Below are 19311 nucleotides of genomic sequence, written 5' to 3'. Positions count from 1 at the left end.
CAGCGTTATAGAAGCAAATAGCAAATGTACGATGTAGGAGCAGACAACTTCAATAAGCCCACAGCTAGGCAGATTAAATCGGGAGCTCCAATATTGAACCATACAACTTTAGAGAATGAATATGAAGCAGATGTTATCATGTGTAGGTATATTTGAAAAATATAATTTAATATCTATGGTGTTTGAATAATATACATACTAGAGATAAAATTTTAAAGTCCTTTACATTTGTACAATTCGTATATGTCTAAAACAGCGTAATCTAAGTGATTAATATCTCACAAACTGGCAAATTTTCTTAACGTTTAAGTACAGGCAGTAACTAAGCCTAAGATAATAATCGACATCTTAAAAACTGGAATAATATACGCACTCACAAAAGGTTTTGAGACTTGCAAGGAGTTTGACTTACATATGCTACTAAATTCAGTCTTTGGGGTTAGTACTTTGCTAACGAAAGTACAAACTAAGGGCCTGCAAGCGATCAAACACTATAGAAAGCTCTTATAGAGCCGAATGCGTAGGTCTCAGAGTCATAATTGTGGCTGCTGGTGTAGAGCTAAAGTGGCTGATATATTGTTACTGGGTCGCTCCAAATAGCTGCCATGTCCTGGCATGGGCATTGACATTGGCATCTCTAGATGTTGGTGGTGGTGGTTCAACTGCGCCTGCTGTAGATGCTGCAACTGCTGTGGCAGCTGCTGTTGGTGGGGGAGTTGTGCCTTTAGGAGACTGGGAGATGCCTGCAGGGGAGTGTTGCTGGACACCCCGACGCTACTGCCACCAGGACTGGGACCACCCTCCTTTAGGGGAACGCCAATAGTCAGGCGCACATGAAGACCAGACTCCTTGATGAGATTCACTACATCGCCGTGCGACATGCCAGCAATCTCGATGCGGTTTACTGCCACTATGCGATCGCCCACCTTGAGCTCCCCACAACGATCTGCCGGACTGCCGGGTATTAGTTTCCCTAAAAACGTTGATATGTTAGACAAATAGAAACAAAGTCTAAAGTAAGTGGCATACCAATTGTCGAGCCGTAATAGTGGTTCGATGATGATATGATAACAAATCCGAAGCCCTCGTTTTCATGCCGGCTAACAATCACGTCATAAGGATAACGGCGCAGTTGTGTGCTGACTGGAGCCTGCTGCAAAAGCGGAGTGCGACGCCGGCGAAGGATCATGGTAACCTGCCCGCGAAGCGCTGATTCTCCCACCAAAGAGACGACTTTGTGGTGCGAGGAATTAAGCTGATAGAATCAAACACGACAATTAGCCATAATTAAATTGTTGGGCATGGGCTAACATACCACGTTGATGCCATCGATGCTCAGGATTTCGTCACCCGTATTAATACGCTGATCCTGATCTGCGGCGCCACCAGGCACTATGTGGCCTACAGTAACCTGAGAGCCCTCCTCTGTACCGCCGACTATGCGAAAGCCAAAACCCAAAGCCTGGCGCTCCAGCGTTACCTCAGTCAATTCGCACTGGTCCGCGTCTTCAGAGACGTCGAGCAAGGCTCCGTTTCGCCAGCTGGGCGAATGCTGCATCTGCTGCTGCTGGGGAGGATCCAGATTGGCAAAGCCCACACGCCTTCGGTCGCTGAGCAGCTCGTTGACGCGTCGTTGGATCCGCTCGTTTTGGAGATGCGCTGTCTGTAGCGGGGAGTACTGACCAGTCGTTCCCGACATGGCAGCCTGCTGGGCCTGGACAAAGTATCCAGGACGGTAGCGCTGCGCCTGGCAGTCGTAGCAGTAGCAAGACTCGTGATGAGCCAGCGGTAACGGGAGGGGCTGCATACTGGGCGGCATTCCGTAAATGCCGCCATTAGCGTCTCCCTGAAGCGTCACCTCCGCCAGACGCTCGCTGAGACGGCTAATCTTGGGATACGGATTCATATAGGGAATATCGTCTAGCTCCTGCAAACTGTTGTTCGACTTTCCCTGGGTCTGCAGCTGAAGCGGTTTCCTCTCCGCATCTGCAGCTCCGTCACCCTCGTCGTCCACCTCATTGTTCGGCGTTTGAATTTGAACCCGTGACCGTCGCGTGTCTACCAATGGTGTCTTTGGGCGCATGGGTAGCACCTCCTTCACCTGGGTGCTGTAGAGGTCAGCTGTGGGCGTCTTGCTGCGGAACAGACCGCTGCCCACAAAGTTCTTTCGCAGCTTGGCTACATTACCCACCTGGTTAAGTTGGGCGAGCGTGTTGTTGACCGGCGGATCTGGCGGTGTTCGCTGAATCTTCACGGCTGTGGGCGTCGTCTGGCTGCACTCTTTAAGAAGCTCCACCACGTAGAAGTGCGGCTTGTTGCGCACGTTCAAGCCGTTGATTTCCAAAAGAACGTCACCCTCCATCAGCTGGGTGCAGCAGTTGCGATCGAGGATCTTCTTTACGATCTGACCACAGGCGGAATCGGCAATGGTGAATCCGAATCCCATCGAGCCCTTCATGATCGAAAAGGTATAGATCTCGGGTTTCTTCATTAGAATGAAACCACTGCCAGAACCACCGGCTTTCTTTTCTCCCTCACCGGACAAATCCAAGAAGTTGTAATTGCCGTCCATGTTGAGGCGTCGCTGCTTGTCCGACTCCCTTCCATCCACCGCCATGGTGGTCACTACCTCGGTGTTCGGGTCATTCGGGTCAAAGGGCAGCGGATAACCACGACACACTTCAAGGGCTGCCCTCTCGCCAGGCAGAATCGATTGAAATATATTGACCATGTCGTGGTGCGTGTAGCCCAGCACACAGGTGTCATTGACATAGACCAGGACATCTCCCGTTTGCAGCTGGCCATCCAGCCAGGCAGGCCCGTTTGGCACAACTGTCTTGATCTGCAGGAACTCCTCCACGTCCCCACCAGCGCTCCCATCACTTCCCACAATCGTAAACCCCAAGCCTCTTGATGACTTTAGGAGCGTGGTGTTGATACGCTGGCCCTGCAGCTCAGCGGGATTGCGGGTGAACTTGTACGGCAGCTTCATTGGGACATCATCTTCCTCCTGATCGTGCGGTTCTGCCGCCTCTGGGGGCATTGTTTCCGACAGCGCAGTGGGTGTCTTGGAGCGCTGTTCCTGATGCTGTTGCTGCTGTTGCATCTGCTGTTGTTGTTGACTCTGCTCGGCTGCCCGTCGCTTGGCCTCCAGCACTGGGTTCTCGTACTGCGTCCGCCGGTTTACATGGTCAATAAAGTACATTCCATACATGGAGTCCTCGATCTTCTCCCATCCGTAGGGCAGCTCGTCCTCGCAGCAATCTTCCAATGACTTTTTCTGGTACTTGGAGAGCCGCGGATCCAACCAGTGAGAAGTGCCCGTGTTGTGACTGTAGGATAGTATGAGGTCAATATATATGGATCTAGGTTCCGGTGATGTATTATACTCACTCGATAAAGTAGAGTTCGCCGCGTTCAGTGTATGCAGTTTCCCATTTGGGCGGAAGTGGTCCCAGTCCGTCGCCCGGATCATCGCGACTCTCGTGGTTTTGGTGCTGGACATCGCCAACACCGCACTCGCTTCCAAGGCTGCTGTCCCCAGTCTCGCCGTTGTAGTAGGTGTTCTGCAACAGGTTCTCTGTGGAATATATGTAACATATTACTTGATTATTTACTGTACCAACAGTGCAGTTTATGCCAATTAATCAGTACAAAACCAATCACCAAACCCAAATCGTTCAATGAACCCCTTTGCAGGTGGCATTTTGACGAAACGAGTCGCCGAGCTGGTGGAGTTGATGCTCAGCCAGCCGAAAATAGTTGGTGTGGTCTTTTGAAATTGAAGCACATACACAACGAACCCCAATCCCTAGTCCGCATCTCCTGCCATCACCCAATCCCCGCCAGCTCTATTGGGAGTCCGGTGAAGCGTAAAGCGTTTTCGATTGGGGCAAGCCAGAATAATAATTATTATTAGCAGTTGCCAGTTGGCAGACAGGCTCTGGTTAGACTGTGACCTACTTTTCAGACCCACGAGATGGCCACTAAGCACTCACAGTCCCAATCAAGTCGGATGAGTAATGGGGAAATGATAATTATGGCCAAGCGAAAGAAGTAAATGAGTGGCCTATGCTTTTGGCCAATGCCAACTTGAATTCGCTTGGCAAGCCGCTAAGAGGTGATCAGAAGATAAGCCCTAACCATGAGTCAGGATTCCCCGAAATCGCTTTAGAACTACCCATTTGAGAAGTGAATATTTCCAGAGTTTCGCTTTAAGTAATTAACATTTTACCTTACCAAAGCTGGATTAACATATGCTGAAATATGCATCGTTTCTCATTAAAAAATGGATGTAACGTTGACGTTAGACTTTTTTTTAGACCATGCGTCGTTAACCCCTTTGGAGGTGCATGCTCCAGCCCAGATATATATAAACATCCAGAGATAAAGCCGTGCGAATAGGGCTAATCGAATGGCGGGACCGGAGAGCCACAAGCCCGGCCGAGCATCATTCAAAACGTATTGCGAATCATTTGCATAGGAAGATGAATATTTATGCCAGACACTTCCAACTGGAACATGGAAATGGAGAATGGAGTGTGGAGTATGGAGATGGAGCAAGGCAGGTGACACATCTTTAAACGGTAAAAGCGCCATCGCCCCCTGTTTGCATTGAGTCTAAAAGAGTGGGACACGGACAGAGAGAAGCTCGTTTTGATAACCACACTGAACAAAATATATTCGATCTTAAAGTGATATGTACTTTATTAATTCTCAGTCACATTATTAATACAGCAAATCATAAAGCTGTATGAGATCACTAATCATTACATTTTTGCTTAAATTCTTTGAGATTTTCGTGATAAAAGTTTAATTAATTATTCAATGAATCATTTTTCCGTGTGCATTTCATAGATTAGTGTTGGTTTAGTCTGCAGAATTCATAGAGTGTTAAAGAGCAGATTTCTGATGGAGAAAATGCGGGCTGAACGAATGCAAGGCAGTTTTTCCAGCACGGAAGTTGTTGGCGGCACAGTTTGCCTTGGCCTCCCACCACCACCCATTATCCACCACCCACTTCGCTTTCCTTCGCCGCTTCGTTCGCAACTTCACTCGCCTGCATTGTGTAAATATTTGTAGAATGCGAGGCGAGAACGAGAGGGTATTTGATCAGCAGATGTGGGACAAAAATAATGCTCCAGCTGTAGATGGAATGTACCAGGGCTTCTCTAGAATCTGAACTAAATGCTGTTTACCTTTCTCCCATTCCATTTCGGCCAACCAGTCCGGCTCTACTTGTCGTTTATCTCCTGCTCTTGGACAAATATGAAAGCGTATATGTGCCACACGCTGCTCCAAATTTGCTCAACATGTTTTTTATCTGCACCTCGGCGATAAGCTATGCAAATATGTTTTTTCTAACGAATCGGAACAGAGGATCGCCAAATGCTAGGATGGCAAAGTTTTTCAAGAAGTAATAATAATACACAAAATCCGTTGATTTTCCTCTGTGAGTTGCATGTCGAAACAATAAAAGATCTTCCTTTGTAGAAAAGCCGCTACCTAATCTATAAGAATTGCTCGCTCGCCCAAGAAGATCGCATATCTTGCAAGCCAGCACTCCGAGTGACTCATCTGCTGGGAATGTTGGCCCGAATGGGTCTTGAAATTGAAAAGAATGAGTCGAGAAAGAGAAGCAAGGCTTTTCGCTACACAAAGAGTATACATTACTCATAAGAACAGGGATTGCCGTAGTCCGTGTCGATGATGATACTGATTGACATACGATTATTTCCCGAGATTGTGGCTAATTGCACACGAGCTTCAAAGAGAGATTCGAGGAACGTTTAGCCCAGATCATATCGAGACAGCTCAATCTGAACTCCGAACGCGATGCATTAATGCTTCGGTAAATGTCTAAAAATAATTAAAACAAAACATAAGCAAGAGCCGCTGAATAGGGAACTCTTGGCCAACATGTGGCACAACAATTGTAGCAGACACAAACACAAAATCACCGAGTTACGTGGAGTCGTACAGAAATACACGCCGCCAGTTCATTGACTTTGACCCAAATGGAAAACAAAAGTCAAACGGAAAGCTACGCACGCGTCTTGCGAGGGCTACCAGGGTCACGGGGGCGTGGCAGGTCATGGGCGGAGCACAAGGGGGCGTCACGGCAACGGCGCGAGCTGCCTAAGTACCAGCAGTTATTATTTAGCCGGTTTGAAAAGCGTTCGTAGGTGCTTCCATTGCTACCATTACAATTAGCTAACTGCCAATTTTACCCATTTTCTACTACATCTATTTAAAGGTTTTCTGTGTATTAGGAACCATTAGCATTCACTTTTTTCTACTCATTCGTAACTGTTGTAAGTAATCCATCACCGATCTAATAAAATTCAAATGGCGAGTGCGGGCACTAAAAGTTAATTTATGTGCATTTGGAATACCCCATTGTAAGTTGTCTCTTCAGATCGTGTCACTTGGCACGATCTTTTGACAAGTTGGATGAGAAAAACAGTTCTGAATTCAAGGAAATCGTTTTGTTAACTGAAACAACAGAGAAAGTCGGGGCCTTCTACTTTAGCTGTCCGTATTTTTGTACCTACTCAGTTAAGTACTAGTTATACAAGCAATAAAATCAGTTTTAGGTGCTATATTTTCCTTGCACAGTTTACGAACGGGGTTTCCTCAATTTCTGTGCGATACAAAGAACTTTTAATTGGCAAGGTAAGAGCCCCATGTCGTTGCAACTTTAATTTGTATGATTCCGATGTAACGTCAACATAAATTAGCCAGTAATGAGATGCTTGTTCCGCCACTTTCAGACCCGCTAGATGCTGCTGTCCAGTGCAATTTCCCGAGTTACGCAATGAGCCAGCCATGGGATGCCTCCAAGTCGAGCTTCAATTAGCAATTTACTCGTTGTCCGACTTCTCTTGTAGTACATTGAATGCTCCATGGCAATTACTTCGCCCGCATCGGAATGCAATGACTCCTGGCAGAAGCACTGCGGTCAAAGACCAGGCCACTCAATTGATGTCATCGAGTCAACCCGACCCACTTGGGATGGGGAGGCTAAGTCAACGTCTTTGTTCTGGCGGCGAAGAACGGGGTTCCCCCTGTGTCATCAGTGACGACTCCTTCACGGACTCCCTGCTTCGCCTGATGATAGCATCTAATTGGCATTGCTGCTTCGTTAACTTGGCTTACATGGCACGCCATAAACTAGGGTTACCCTTCCGCTGTCGCAATCAAGAAATTAATAATCGCAACACATCATGTGCAGGGGACAGTGGGACAGTGGAGCAACTTTAGCTTCTCCCCACGTCTGCTAATTGCCACTGACGTGAGGCGTAAATGATAAGCAAGATACAATGTGCGGCTGCTCCAGGTGGGTGAGTCTGCAGTCTACGACGAGTTCGTTGCCACCACTTGAGGCCATTGAAACTCCTGGGATACCTGGCTTAAAATAACACCCCTTTGCATTCATCTAATAAAATCACACCCGCCTCACTAATTGAGTTGCTCAACGCAGTAGGCCGCCCCCCCAAAAAAGCGGAGCTTACCTCTTAACAATGGGACAGAATGGCAGCGGCATCAAGCCAAGCGGCAAACGCTTAACAGATGATTCAGTTTGAGATACATACTAACCAGCTAGCTTGCCCAACTTCCGAAAGCGATTTCCCATCTACACCTAGATGGTGTTGTCCAAAATATACGCATACTTGAGTGGGTTGTGTGTTTTGAATGGCTGTGAATGTGATGATGTGAAACTTGCCGAGTGCTTAGAAACACTAACAAGTTAATATTGGATGGGACTTTTGCTCTTATAAGGTTGTGAAATTCTTAAAATTCGTTTATACTCGAGCGTTTTAGGCGGGAGCTAGTCGAATTTAAATATGGATACCCCTTGCTTTAAACGTTCAACTAATGGTTTGGTCGAACATTTAAACTTAATAGACCCAATCACACCTACAAGCTTAATGCCGATAGCATATACTATTAAATTCCCACATCATCTAGACCGGCAATTATGAACCGCCCCCCGCACACACATAAGCCAAGTCAATCGGCGACAAAATCGAGGTCGCCTTAAAAAAAACCAGCTTTCTGCGTTTCATTCATGAATGTCGTCTTACGATAATTCATTCGCGAGACAATGCAGCCAGCAGCTAGCCTGGGTTAGATGGCCTGGCCAAGTGGATCGACCAGGTTCATGGGGCTTCAATGGATTGGCAACTGTGAGAAAGTGATGACAGGTGTGGATTAAATGAAACGAGAGTAGATAGCCGGTCGTCTAGAAGGTGAAACCGAGTGTATTATTGAAAGTGTAGCACTTAGTCCTCTAAGAGAGGCTAAGAACGAAGACCCACAACCATCTGGAGCTGAGGTAGCATGTTAACAAGAAAGTGGGTTTTGGTTTACATGGTATGTGCTACCAATTGTGGCAGTTCTTCCCAGGCACGTGGCTATCCAAACAATGGGCCAAAACTTCCACCCGCTGTTTGGGTACTTTTTGTTTATTTTCCCTCGGCTGCCCGCTGCGAGTAGACCAATTTTGTGGCACTACAAGTGCATTTAAAGTTGAATCCGAAACCGAAACCGAACTGTGTAATTGAAACTGAAACGAAACGAAAGTGGGAGTGTGTGTTGGGACGAATCATAGCCACTGGCCATGTGGGGGCGGAAATGAGTCACTTGAGACGAACGCCCTAAATTAGGTTCAAGAGTTGCTCCGCTGCAAATTAATTTTAATATTTTATTGGGCGAAACGAAAATGGAAATTCGATTTGGAGCACCGGCTCGGCAAGCCACACAAACAGCTATCTACATAATTGATAACATGATATCATGCGACGGCAAATTTGTATTAACATGCTAGAGATTGAGTGAAAAAACACACATTTCGTGGGTTTTACTTATTTAGACAGTGTTAATTAAGTAGAAACACTTTATTCCCCTCATTTTTAATGAGCACAACAATGGTCAATTTACTTTCCATTATTTATTAAAATGGAACTTAATCAGAAATTCTTTTTCAAAATGGAGTGTAGGATTTAAATAGGATTTCTCGAGGAATTACATAGAAATTTTGTTTCCTTACCCTTGCTCCCCTTCAGAATGCTGTTGGGTGGACCGCCTCGTCCAGTGGCTGCTCCTCCGTTGACTCCATTGCTGCCAATGCCATTGCTTGGCAATCCGGAGATGAACTGATTGTGCACCGACATCTGGCTGTTCAGCGAGGAGGTGCCACTCAACGAGGCGACATCCTCGCGTGAGGCTGAATTCCCGACCGCTGATGCGGATACGGCGGATTTCTTGAGTGCCGGCGGCGGTGGCGGTCGAAGATGGTGGCCACCTGGTGGCGCTACAGTGCCAGACTTGTCCCCGTTCCCAGTTCCATTTCCATGGCCATGTCCGTGCCCGCTCCCGCTCCCGTTCCCGTTACCAACCACATCTGAGCCAACCGAGGACAGTGTCTGGGAAACGGCTGCTATTTCATTGGCATCGCCGGCATCGTCCACGTTGTCGCGGCTGCAATTGAATTTTCTGCTGCTTCCGTTGGCAAGGCTAGAATTTAGATTCGAGTTTCCGTTAAATGTTGCAAAACTGGTCGGAGCGGCAACAGGATGTGGATGTGGATGTGGATGGGAGTGCTGGTGTTGGTGGGAAGCATTCAGAGGCGCCAACTGTTGCGGCTGTTGCTGTTGATAGAAGTGATTGCTGCTGAAATGCTGCTGCTGCTGTTGCTGCTGCTGGTGCTGCTGCTGCAGCATTAGGTAATCGGTGGGAGACTTAGCGGTGGCCACGCCTCTGGCCGCCACACCTGCTCCTCCGCCGGCTGTCGACGTTGTCGTGGCCGTGATTATTGGCATTTTAAGCCGGCTGGCTGGTGCTGGTTTTGTCTTTAGCTGCGATCACGCTCTCTCACACAGTTGAATTGTTTTCAAGCACTAGCGTTATTTGCCTCCATTGCATTTGAGTTTCGTTATTTAATACTTTGCTGTTGATTGTCTCGGATTCGCTTTGTTTCGCTTGTCTGCGGGAATGTTTAGATAAACTTTGAACGCTTCTTCATTTTGCCTTTTAGATAATTGGTATGTCATTGAGCTTCCATTCCGGTTCGGGAAGCTGCAAAACAGAACAATCAAAAGAGAAACCATTAATTAGCAGTATGCAAAGTAATATAAACAATTACCATGTGTATGCATGATAGTAAACACCACAGTAATCGTAAAGCAACAAAGAACGCTTCAGTTGTATTTGCAGTGTGCTCATTTTTATATTTAGATACAAATTTTGCGATTTATTTCATGAGTTATATGTTTTCCTTGATTACTTCAGAGCGCCGAAGTATTATAAATACTTACTAAATAAATGCTAAGTAAGAACAATTATTGCATAAATATATTGAAAATGAGAGTTTTGGAGCAATCCATTTAACAAAGCCATAGTAACAGCTCAGTGCCTTAAAGAGTTGAATCTTGAGACTGGGAATTGAAATCGGTAGCAGTTCTATGACACTATTTTTCTTTTGGAATTTGTATATCCTCGCAATTCAAACTGCATCGCATGAAAAGCATCGCCACATACTTTGAATATCTAACATTGTTGGGACGACCACCTCGCTCTCCACCTCCAAACCAAGTCCCAAAGCCAACTATCCAGTTAGACAGCTCCGGGCCAGACAAGCGCATTGTTCGGTGGCTTGGTCCAGACTGCAGTTCCAAGTGGGGCCAATCAGCAGATTGTTCAGTTAGGCTAGTCAGTATCCGTCCATAGCCCCACGAGCTCCACAAGCCCCTCCATTGTTGACATTGCAATTTAACGGGGAGCTACTTCGACTTTCCCATGCCAGACGCGTAGTTATAATTATTTTTGTGTGCATTTCATGGCGAGGTTTTTCTTAAATTGTCGCCACTCAAAACCATTTTTTGCTGTCTTCAAGTGCGTTTAAGAAAACCAGCTCGTTTTATTTGGATCCATATAAAAAAGTAAACTTTCTTTGCTTAATTTGGTGCAGTTAAACTCTTGAGTTTACCACCAACTAGTTTAAATACAATTTACAATTTCAGAGCAGATTGTAGACATTTCACAACTCTCGCTAGATTTGAATATGCATTTGTAAGAGTATTTTAAACAAATGCTGGTTTCCCCGAGCGAAATATGAATACGTTGACTCACGCCACACAATTATGAGCGCGGGGAAAAGAATAAGGAAATTAACTGTGCGAAAAAAGGGGCATCAAACACGGCAGCAACATAAAGTTCCTCAAGCGAAAAATTTACTCCAATGAGAAAAAAAAAAAAAAAACAGAAGACGATCGTTGAGTGGATGAGGACGGAGGTGGAATGGAGGTGGCTACAGGGCAGAGGGTGTACTATGTGAGGCACACAGCGAGCTGCGGGCACCGCCAACCAAGAATTCCAGAAACAACAAACAAAACAACAGCGGAGGGAAACAAGTTTTTCAGAGCATGCCATCAGATCGCCAGAAAACGGAAAACTAAGAACTGAAAACTGAAAACTGAAAACCGAAAGGCAACCCCCACATTTACACAAAGGAAAAAGTATAGTATCGCTTCTATGGGTTACGATTTGATAAGGATTTAGAGAGCATGGAAAAAGAATTGCTCATGTTTTGTGCTATAAGTAATGCGTAATAAGTAATTCTACGAATATTGTCTGTTTTCTGTATCCCATAAAAAATTTTTGTTTCTCTAAAATTGCCAATTCTGTTGCTCGTTTTTTTCTCTGTAGGGACACGTAACAGGAACGATCTGCGGGTAGCGATGGTGGTTGCTCCACTTGCCACAGAGAAACCCTTCGCAGACCGCAAATGTGCCCAACCACCTGTCGTTTGGTGGACAGCAAAAAAAAATCATTTCCCATTAGAGAAAAGCCGCGGAAGGAGCGGAAAGTAAAGTTAAGTGAAGGAAAGGTAGGAAAATGAAAGAAGAGGGAAAAAGATCGGGCCACTTTCGACAAACAGGCGGCGCACGACCAGAAAATACCTAGTACCAAATGGCATTCACAGGGGGAAATCACTATGGAAGAGCAAGTAAAAAGCGTATAGTTAGGACCACAATTTCACTGCATGGGGAAAACTCATCATCGGCATTTATGGGCGCCTGAGGTTTTCTGCAAAAGTGATTTAGTCCGAGTTGTATGCATATCCAAATGTGGTTAGACCAGCACGTTGTAAAAAGAGACATCATAGTTGCCATTTTTCACAGTTAAGTAGGGTCTTGGTTGTTGATAAAAGCCTGTGCAGTGCTCCAGAAACTAGCAAATTATAGTAATGCGCAATGTAAACAGTCATCTTTTTTCGTGCAAATTAATCAGCAATCAGGGAAACTAGCTTTCAACAGTCAAGTGTCAGATACATAAGCAAATATTTATCTTTTCACGCACGCCTCGCTAATTGCCATCGATCACAGATAAACTTTCTATCGGGTAATCAAGTAAAGTGGTCAATGCCATGGGCAGAAATTGGAAAAATGTCAATGAGGGAGATAAATAACATTTTCAGTCACTTTCAAAATTCGCACCTTGTTGGTTTCTGCTGCCGCTTTGGTTTGCTTTGTTTATTTATTTGGCTCGAAAACGAGTCTAAGACGAGGGATCGATGATCAGTTTTGAGCAGACAAGTAGTATCGAGCACTTTCCATTTTTATGGCGATTTTCGTTGTTTTTCTTTTTTAAAAACGCGTATTCCCAAATACACATACACATACACTTGTCAACACAACAGAGAGATGCGGTGGCACTTGTTAACTGTAGTATTATGGCCAAGTTTTTGAACTTGTTGTGGGCCAAAAACCTCCTGGAAAACCCGTTGGAATCGCCGAACGACGTTACACACCTGCGACGATATGAGAAACGAGTTGCTCGTTTTCCATTTAACGCTGCATTCAATTGCAATTCGATTTTCCCGCAACGCGAACCGAACTCCACGGAATATCGAAAACAAATGAAAACTGTGGTGGCGCGATGAGTTGAGTTGGAAAACCTGTTGCTGCCAAACGACGCACACAGATGCAAATTCTCACCGACAACAAACGAATGCAGTCTACTACGTCCTTTAAAGAGCGCTGGTGAGTCTCAAACTTCACTGGTTTGATAGCACGAAATCTTTAGTTAATTAATAGTCTCAACTTTAATTGCAAATTAATGGGAAACAAATTAAAAACACGAAACAAAAAACAAAACAGAAAACAAACGCGACGCTCAACACGGCTGCTTCGCAGGCAGTTATCGACTAATGCTTATCGGTGCTTATTCACCACACCTAGTATGACCACACGAGCGATATCATTTACTTGGCGCCATTATCGGTTTCCGATCGATATTTACAAATTCAAAATAAAAACAGCAATCCCTTAGTAATGTTTCAACCGAAAAATACATAAATCAGGAAAAAATAAATGGTTCTTTAAAATTATCAGTGAACATATTTAAAAAATTATTATTAAATTCTAAAGTATATACTCGCGATGGAAGTTGGTGGTATGCATTATATAAAATGAGCATCCCCGCTCCGTTAAAAAATACTAACCATTTATAGTTACCCTAAACAACGAACTTGAGGAAAAGATTTCGGAAGCATTTTGCATTTTTGATACACATGGCGATAAGTATATTGATTCCCGCAATGTCGGCAACGTTCTCCGATTTTTAGGTTGCGTGCCCACCGAAAAAGAGGTCGAAGATGTCATAAAGGCCACCGATTCCGTGGACTATCCAGGGGAAATCCATTTGGTCAGGTTCATGGAACATGTTTCCAAACTGCTGATGGATCGACAGTTATTCAATCTACTCCCATTAGGTTCGGTTAGCAACTCTAACGATTTTTGTCCACAGAATGGAACCAGCATCGTCAGAAAAGCTTCTCGAGGCCTTTGAGACCCTAGATCCAGAAAACAAGAAGTATCTGACCAAGGAGTATTTTGGCAAATTGATGGCGGAGAATGGAGAGCCCTTCACCGCTGAAGAACTGAATGCTATGTGGCCTGTGGCCATTGATCCCATTACTGGACACATTCCCTACACCTTCTACATAAATCAACTCAAGGTGAGATCGTACTTTCCACCTACTTTGGATTGATTCCATTAAAAAATTTCAGCACAAGCCTAAGATCTATGACATTGCGGAGGTTATTAAAGAGGAATTGGCCCAAGCCGAAAAGGAAAAGGGCAAGAAACCACAACAAACAATGTTATAGATGGCCCCTAAATAATAACACTGAAAATAAATTTATATACATTTATATAATCTTAAAAAGAAGAATAACAAAATTGCGACTTTTTTAAATTAAAGAACTTTTTATCTCAATTACACTGTTTCAGTTTACGTTATAGTTGGTCACTCTGGAGTGCGCAGCTTGAGATGGACTAATCGTTCTTAGTTTAAAGTACAATCGTATAAATAATTTACCCACACAAATATTATTTTTCTGTAACATTTTGTCTGAAATGGAACAAAGCATAAATGAAAGCCATGTTAAAAAAATTGTACAATATATTGACGCATTTGTACGACAAATAGTTGCTAAAAAATTAACTTGGATGTGCAATCGATAGCCCGATATGTGTGTCGCCATCCCTGGCACCCCAACTCTTCTAGAAAAACCACGTCAACTTTTCACAGCCATTCGGAAAAGAACACGTCAGCAGAAGGGAAAACCAGTCGGTCGATATTGCAAAGGTGGATGAGAAAATTGCGTGAGACGGAGTCAGAAAAGCCCGAGTCGGAGGCGATGAAGAGATACAAACCAGCAAAGCGTCCGAGAAGCGCAGTCGATGTTCATGAGACGACCTAAAACAAGCAAAAGTTAAACACGCTTTTAAAATGCAAATTTAAGTGGAAAAACGCTTTCCACAATTGCCCACAGCACACATCAGTTTATCATTTAGCCCCCAAACCAGTTAGACATGGCACCTACAGGAAATACAGTGCTAATTACCGTGCCGCGGACAGCAATCACATCGAATAATCTGCCCAAACTGCGCCCCGCCCCCCTTACGGCGGCCCTGCTTAAGGCGTCGGCCACGCCCTCCGCCTCGCCCACGCCCTCTAGTTCGGGATACGCATCCTCGTCGAACATGGATGACGATAACATGGCTGCATCCCAGCCCAAGGCTAAGAAGCGTCGTCTGGACCATCTAACCTGGGAGGAGAAAGTGCAAAGAAAGTAAGTCCACATACATTTTAACGAAATTTGAGTTTGTTACTCACTGATATTATCAAACAGAAAGCTAAAGAACCGAGTGGCCGCCCAGACATCGCGTGACCGCAAGAAGGCACGCATGGAGGAGATGGACTACGAGATCAAGGAGCTCACAGACAAAACGGAAATACTACAGAACAAGTGCGATAGCCTGCAGGCCATCAACGAGTCACTGCTGGCCAAGAACCACAAGCTGGACTCGGAGCTGGAGCTCCTGCGCCAAGAACTCGTCGAACTTAAGCAGCAACAACAGCACAACACCAGATGCATCAGCCAATCCAACGCCAGCAAAGGCGCTGAGGGCTGTGCGTCCACCAACCTTGGATCCGCAGCATCCAAAGCTGACCCTCTGCCGCAGGGTATACAACAGGTGGACACACAGTCGTCAGCGCGTCTGCTGGCGGAGCAGCTGAAGAGCAGCAAGAGCTTGGCCTCACTCTGGAAAGTTGTGGCCCTCTGCCTACTCTACAAGACATGCTTGGGGACGACGAAGAATTCGACGCCAAGCGCCTCGAAGAACTGGCCGAAAGTCTGCTCGCAGATATCACAGCAGACCTGGAAACATGCGCTGGAGCGAGCAGCCCAGCTGCTTCCCAAGATGCAGGCAACGCAGAGCGATTGCTTGGATCAATGGTGGGGCCCGCAGCAGAGCGCCTGGAATCCGACGGGCATAGAGCTAATAGCCTGAAGGTTGAACAGGAACAGGAACCGGAGCACAAGGTCAGCCTAAATGTGAAGGTGTTGGAGATAAATGGAAACCCACAGCATCCTACAGCAGCGCCAGCCTCCAGAACAGCCACAATCACAGCGACAGCGGCCGCCTCTCTACTACAGGCCACACCGGACACGGTGTACGGCACCTACGATGCGAAGACGAACTCGATCACCATCGTGATGGAAGGGGATGCGGTGCCGGTGAACGAGGCCGTGGAGGAGATCTACTGTGACGGCGTCAGCGCTAGCGACGACTCGACGGACGTGATCATGAAGTGTCCGCCGCCAGCGACGTCTCCGTCACAGGTGTACCTCAACGTGATGAACGCCACCGATGATTCGGACGACGACGAAAGCTTCGATCCCATCGACCGATTCCTTCGTCCGCGCGTCAAGGCGATCTCCCCGTTGGCTAAATCCCCCGCATTGTCCCTCCACTCGGCCACCTCGGACCACGGATACGAGTCCATATTGGGCTCACCCATATCCGCGGCTCTCACTCTGCCCGCAGATGAGGAGGATTTCCCCTGGGAGAGCAATTTCGACGAGCTTTTTCCCAGTTTGATCTGAGTTTTCCAAGCTGAAAACTTCGTTCTGTCTCTCTTGTATTGTTAAGTTTGGCCGGCCGCCGTTTGTTTAAATGTTTTAGTTGATAGGCTGTACATAAATTCTTAATCGAAGGCTTTATATATTATACTGTAGTTAAAGCGCTAAGTTTAGCTGTAGGTTTCCATTTATATTTAACAATCTCTAAACATAGGCTTATGATTACTTATATTGTGCTCAAAAAATTTGCGAAAACATTAAAAAACAAAAATATAATCAAAATACAAACCAAACCAAACAACAACCTCTATGTTTTTGTTTATTCTAGGCGAAACAGAACTTTGAACTCCGTATGATAAAAAGTTAATCACGCCATTCCTCTAGCATCACGCCACTTTTTATGACGCAATTTCTGCGTAGATGATGGACTGTTTTATATGTACATTTATGTATAAGCAAAAGAGTCATTTAATTCTCATTAAATATGTACCGACAATGTATATATGTATTCATGTACATGTCATGTAAAAGTGCGTCGTAAGCGTTGAAGTGACTGCATATAACGCAAATAGATGAAATAAAACCACAATTATTCTCTGAAATTTACTATATACCCTATTGGGTATTTGTTCTTATTCAAATTCATGGATAAATATCCTTAAGTAAGGGCTTAAAGAAGTACAAATCTGTTCCTCTCTAAATAAACTAAAAACTTTTTCTAAGAAAATAAATGGAGCCACCCTAATGCGCCAGCCAAAGCAAAGTCGTTTTGGAACTAGTTCCGAAAAGTTGTTTATACACATGAACCAGTTTTTGCACGGGAACTATATACATGCGATTTGGCAACAAAATAAAGTATTTTTAAATGCAGTAGAGCGTACGGACAAACCGAAATGACGGAGCCAACGAATAAGACACCGGATGCGGTTACGGAATCACCCGTATCACTGCCAATCGCCTCCCAATCCATGGATTCGGCGACCCTAGAAGAGTTCGACGAGGACAAACCAGCCAAGGGAAAGAAGAAAACCAAGAATCCAAAGGGTCGCCACTCGGATTCCGACATGGGCTCCGAACTTAAGAAGCTGGCCCAGCGTCGGATCAACGTGGCCGGTGCTCCGAAGATGCCGCTTAATGGCTACGTCCGCTTCATGAACGATCGACGCGAGGAGCTGCGGCGGGAGCAACCACAACGTACAGCACTGGAGCACACAAGGATCATCGGCGAGGAGTGGCATCAGCTGCCCGAGGAGCGCAAGGCGCCCTACATGGAGGCAGCTGCCAAGGACAAGGCCATGTATGCTTATACCCAATTCACCAAAAACCCAACTCGTAAAATCCAACAATCTTAAATTTTTCATAGATATCAGGAGCAGTTGCAACTGTTTCTCAAGGAACACCCCGAAATTTTAGCCAACGAGTTGGCCAAGGCCAAAAAGGTCACGAAGCTGGATAGTTCGCCCAAGGAAAAGACGCCGAAGGGTGAATCAGCCTTGGGTAAAGCGAAGAAGACCAAGGCAAAGCAGGTAAAACGGCAGAGCGAGGATCCGGATGACGTGCCCTTGGCAAAGGTGAAGCGTGCCCAGACACCACCGCCACCCACACCACCAGCGGCTCCAGTGCAGCCCCCTCCCAGCAGCATGCCACCTGCGCCACGACCGCTCCAGACCGGCGAGATACCCATCTACACCAACGAGTTTATCGAACACAACCGCAGCACGGAGAATGAGCTGAGGACACTGCGCAAGGCCAAGACCGATCTGGAGCAGCAGAATGCTGTGCTGGAACAGCACGTAGACAATACGAAAGCCGGATATGCCAAGGTGATGGGCGAGGTAACTGAACTAATGGAGGAGAACCAACGCCTGGAGACCTATGTGCGCGGCTTGCGCCAGAAACTGGTCGCAGCCCTCGGTGGAATCTCGCTGCCTTCTCTGGAGCCAAGTGGTCCCAGCGTTGGCAACATTGACAAGTACATCCGGCACTTAGCCGGGCTCGTCAGTCAGCCAAACAATGTCACATTGATCAAGGCACGAGAAGCGCTGCGTAAAGTGGACACCAGCAGCTTGCTAAAACCGTGATTCATAATACAGTATTCATAGAGCTATTAGATTCATACTAAACAATAGTCATGTAATTTAAGAAAATATACCTAAGCACAACAGTTATTCCATGCTAAGGATCCACACAACCAAATTCCAATAAAAGATCCGCAGCATTTATATGTAGCCAAGTTTTGGAAGCGCCCACATATGTATTTGCCAACATGTGTAATTGAAGATTATATACCAGTCAAACTCCATGCCTGCCGCGCGGTGTTCTCCTTGCTAGTCGTCTTTGGGAGTGTCAATGCCAACATTGAAGCTGCGATAGGAGGGAATACGTGGCACTTGACGTACTCCTGCCATCAGTGTGACATCACCATCCATGGAACTGTCTAGCCTCGGGTTCTTGGCCCGACGGTACCAACAGTTGCGTAAAATATAGTAGCCTCCAAGCAACATGGGAATCACCATTATCGGGTGACAGGCTATGCCAAGCACAAACAGAAATGTGGACATCATCAGGTTGATTAGGGCCTCTGTGGATCGGATTGTTTGGTTGAAGGATGATGGATCACGAGGGGTCCACTTACGTTCAATGCTCCAAATGGTGATCACTGATGTGTAGATCGCATTCGAAATGGCTTCTAGTACACTATAAATCAAGTAAGGCAGCATTTTGGATTTGTCGAATTTCTGGTGAAGTATAGCTTTTTGATAGTGAACTGCTGAAGCAATTCAGGGAACTGGGAAAAGTCAAAATGTACAACTTAAGCAAAGGTTCCTGAGAATATGAAACAATAAAGCAAATCAAGCCAATCAAAACTCAA

The 19311-nt window shown here is 45.7% G+C and overlaps 5 protein-coding genes across 7 annotated transcripts; 3 read left to right on the top strand and 2 right to left on the bottom strand.

The window, feature by feature from the left end:
- Positions 1-86: 86 nt before the first annotated feature.
- Positions 87-13259, bottom strand: LOC6547722 (membrane-associated guanylate kinase, WW and PDZ domain-containing protein 1). Of its 3 annotated transcripts, none has more exons than XM_015156326.2 (6): positions 12501-13259; positions 9053-10080; positions 3394-3580; positions 1316-3332; positions 1030-1255; positions 87-973 (listed from the first exon to the last, which is right to left on the bottom strand). In XM_015156326.2, the coding sequence occupies exons 2-6, from the start codon at positions 9822-9824 to the stop codon at positions 534-536; spliced, it is 3642 nt and encodes a 1213-aa protein (XP_015011812.1). In that variant the 5' UTR covers positions 9825-10080; positions 12501-13259; the 3' UTR covers positions 87-533. The 3 variants fall into 3 exon arrangements, with proteins under 3 accessions (XP_015011812.1, XP_001975011.1, XP_026836797.1); XM_001974975.3 differs by having other exon boundaries at positions 12815-12955; XM_026980996.1 differs by lacking the exon at positions 12501-13259 and adding an exon at positions 10543-10723.
- A 69-nt stretch (positions 13260-13328) lies between these two features.
- LOC6547723 (dynein regulatory complex protein 8) lies at positions 13329-14236 on the top strand. The gene is made up of 4 exons (XM_001974976.3): positions 13329-13458; positions 13517-13754; positions 13813-14023; positions 14076-14236. The coding sequence occupies exons 1-4, from the start codon at positions 13446-13448 to the stop codon at positions 14172-14174; spliced, it is 561 nt and encodes a 186-aa protein (XP_001975012.1). The 5' UTR covers positions 13329-13445; the 3' UTR covers positions 14175-14236.
- Positions 14237-14521: 285 nt separating this feature from the next.
- Positions 14522-16523, top strand: LOC6547724. Its single transcript, XM_001974977.3, is given in 3 exon segments — positions 14522-15143; positions 15204-15525; positions 15528-16523. Coding segments are annotated over 3 exon segments (1518 nt in total). The 5' UTR covers positions 14522-14883; the 3' UTR covers positions 16464-16523.
- Positions 16524-17203: 680 nt separating this feature from the next.
- Positions 17204-18661, top strand: LOC6547726 (high mobility group protein 20A). The gene is made up of 2 exons (XM_001974979.3): positions 17204-17736; positions 17803-18661. The coding sequence occupies exons 1-2, from the start codon at positions 17333-17335 to the stop codon at positions 18518-18520; spliced, it is 1122 nt and encodes a 373-aa protein (XP_001975015.1). The 5' UTR covers positions 17204-17332; the 3' UTR covers positions 18521-18661.
- An 82-nt stretch (positions 18662-18743) lies between these two features.
- On the bottom strand, positions 18744-19308 carry LOC6547727. Its single transcript, XM_001974980.3, has 2 exons — positions 19075-19308; positions 18744-19020 (listed from the first exon to the last, which is right to left on the bottom strand). The coding sequence occupies exons 1-2, from the start codon at positions 19157-19159 to the stop codon at positions 18767-18769; spliced, it is 339 nt and encodes a 112-aa protein (XP_001975016.1). The 5' UTR covers positions 19160-19308; the 3' UTR covers positions 18744-18766.
- Positions 19309-19311: the final 3 nt, after the last annotated feature.

This window comes from Drosophila erecta, unplaced genomic scaffold (genome assembly GCF_003286155.1).
Source record: "Drosophila erecta strain 14021-0224.00,06,07 unplaced genomic scaffold, DereRS2 tig00000092-arrow-pilon, whole genome shotgun sequence".
Classification (NCBI taxonomy): Eukaryota; Metazoa; Arthropoda; class Insecta; order Diptera; family Drosophilidae; genus Drosophila; species Drosophila erecta.
Note: the sequence above shows the minus strand (reverse complement) of the source record. Positions and strands in the feature narration are given on the sequence as shown.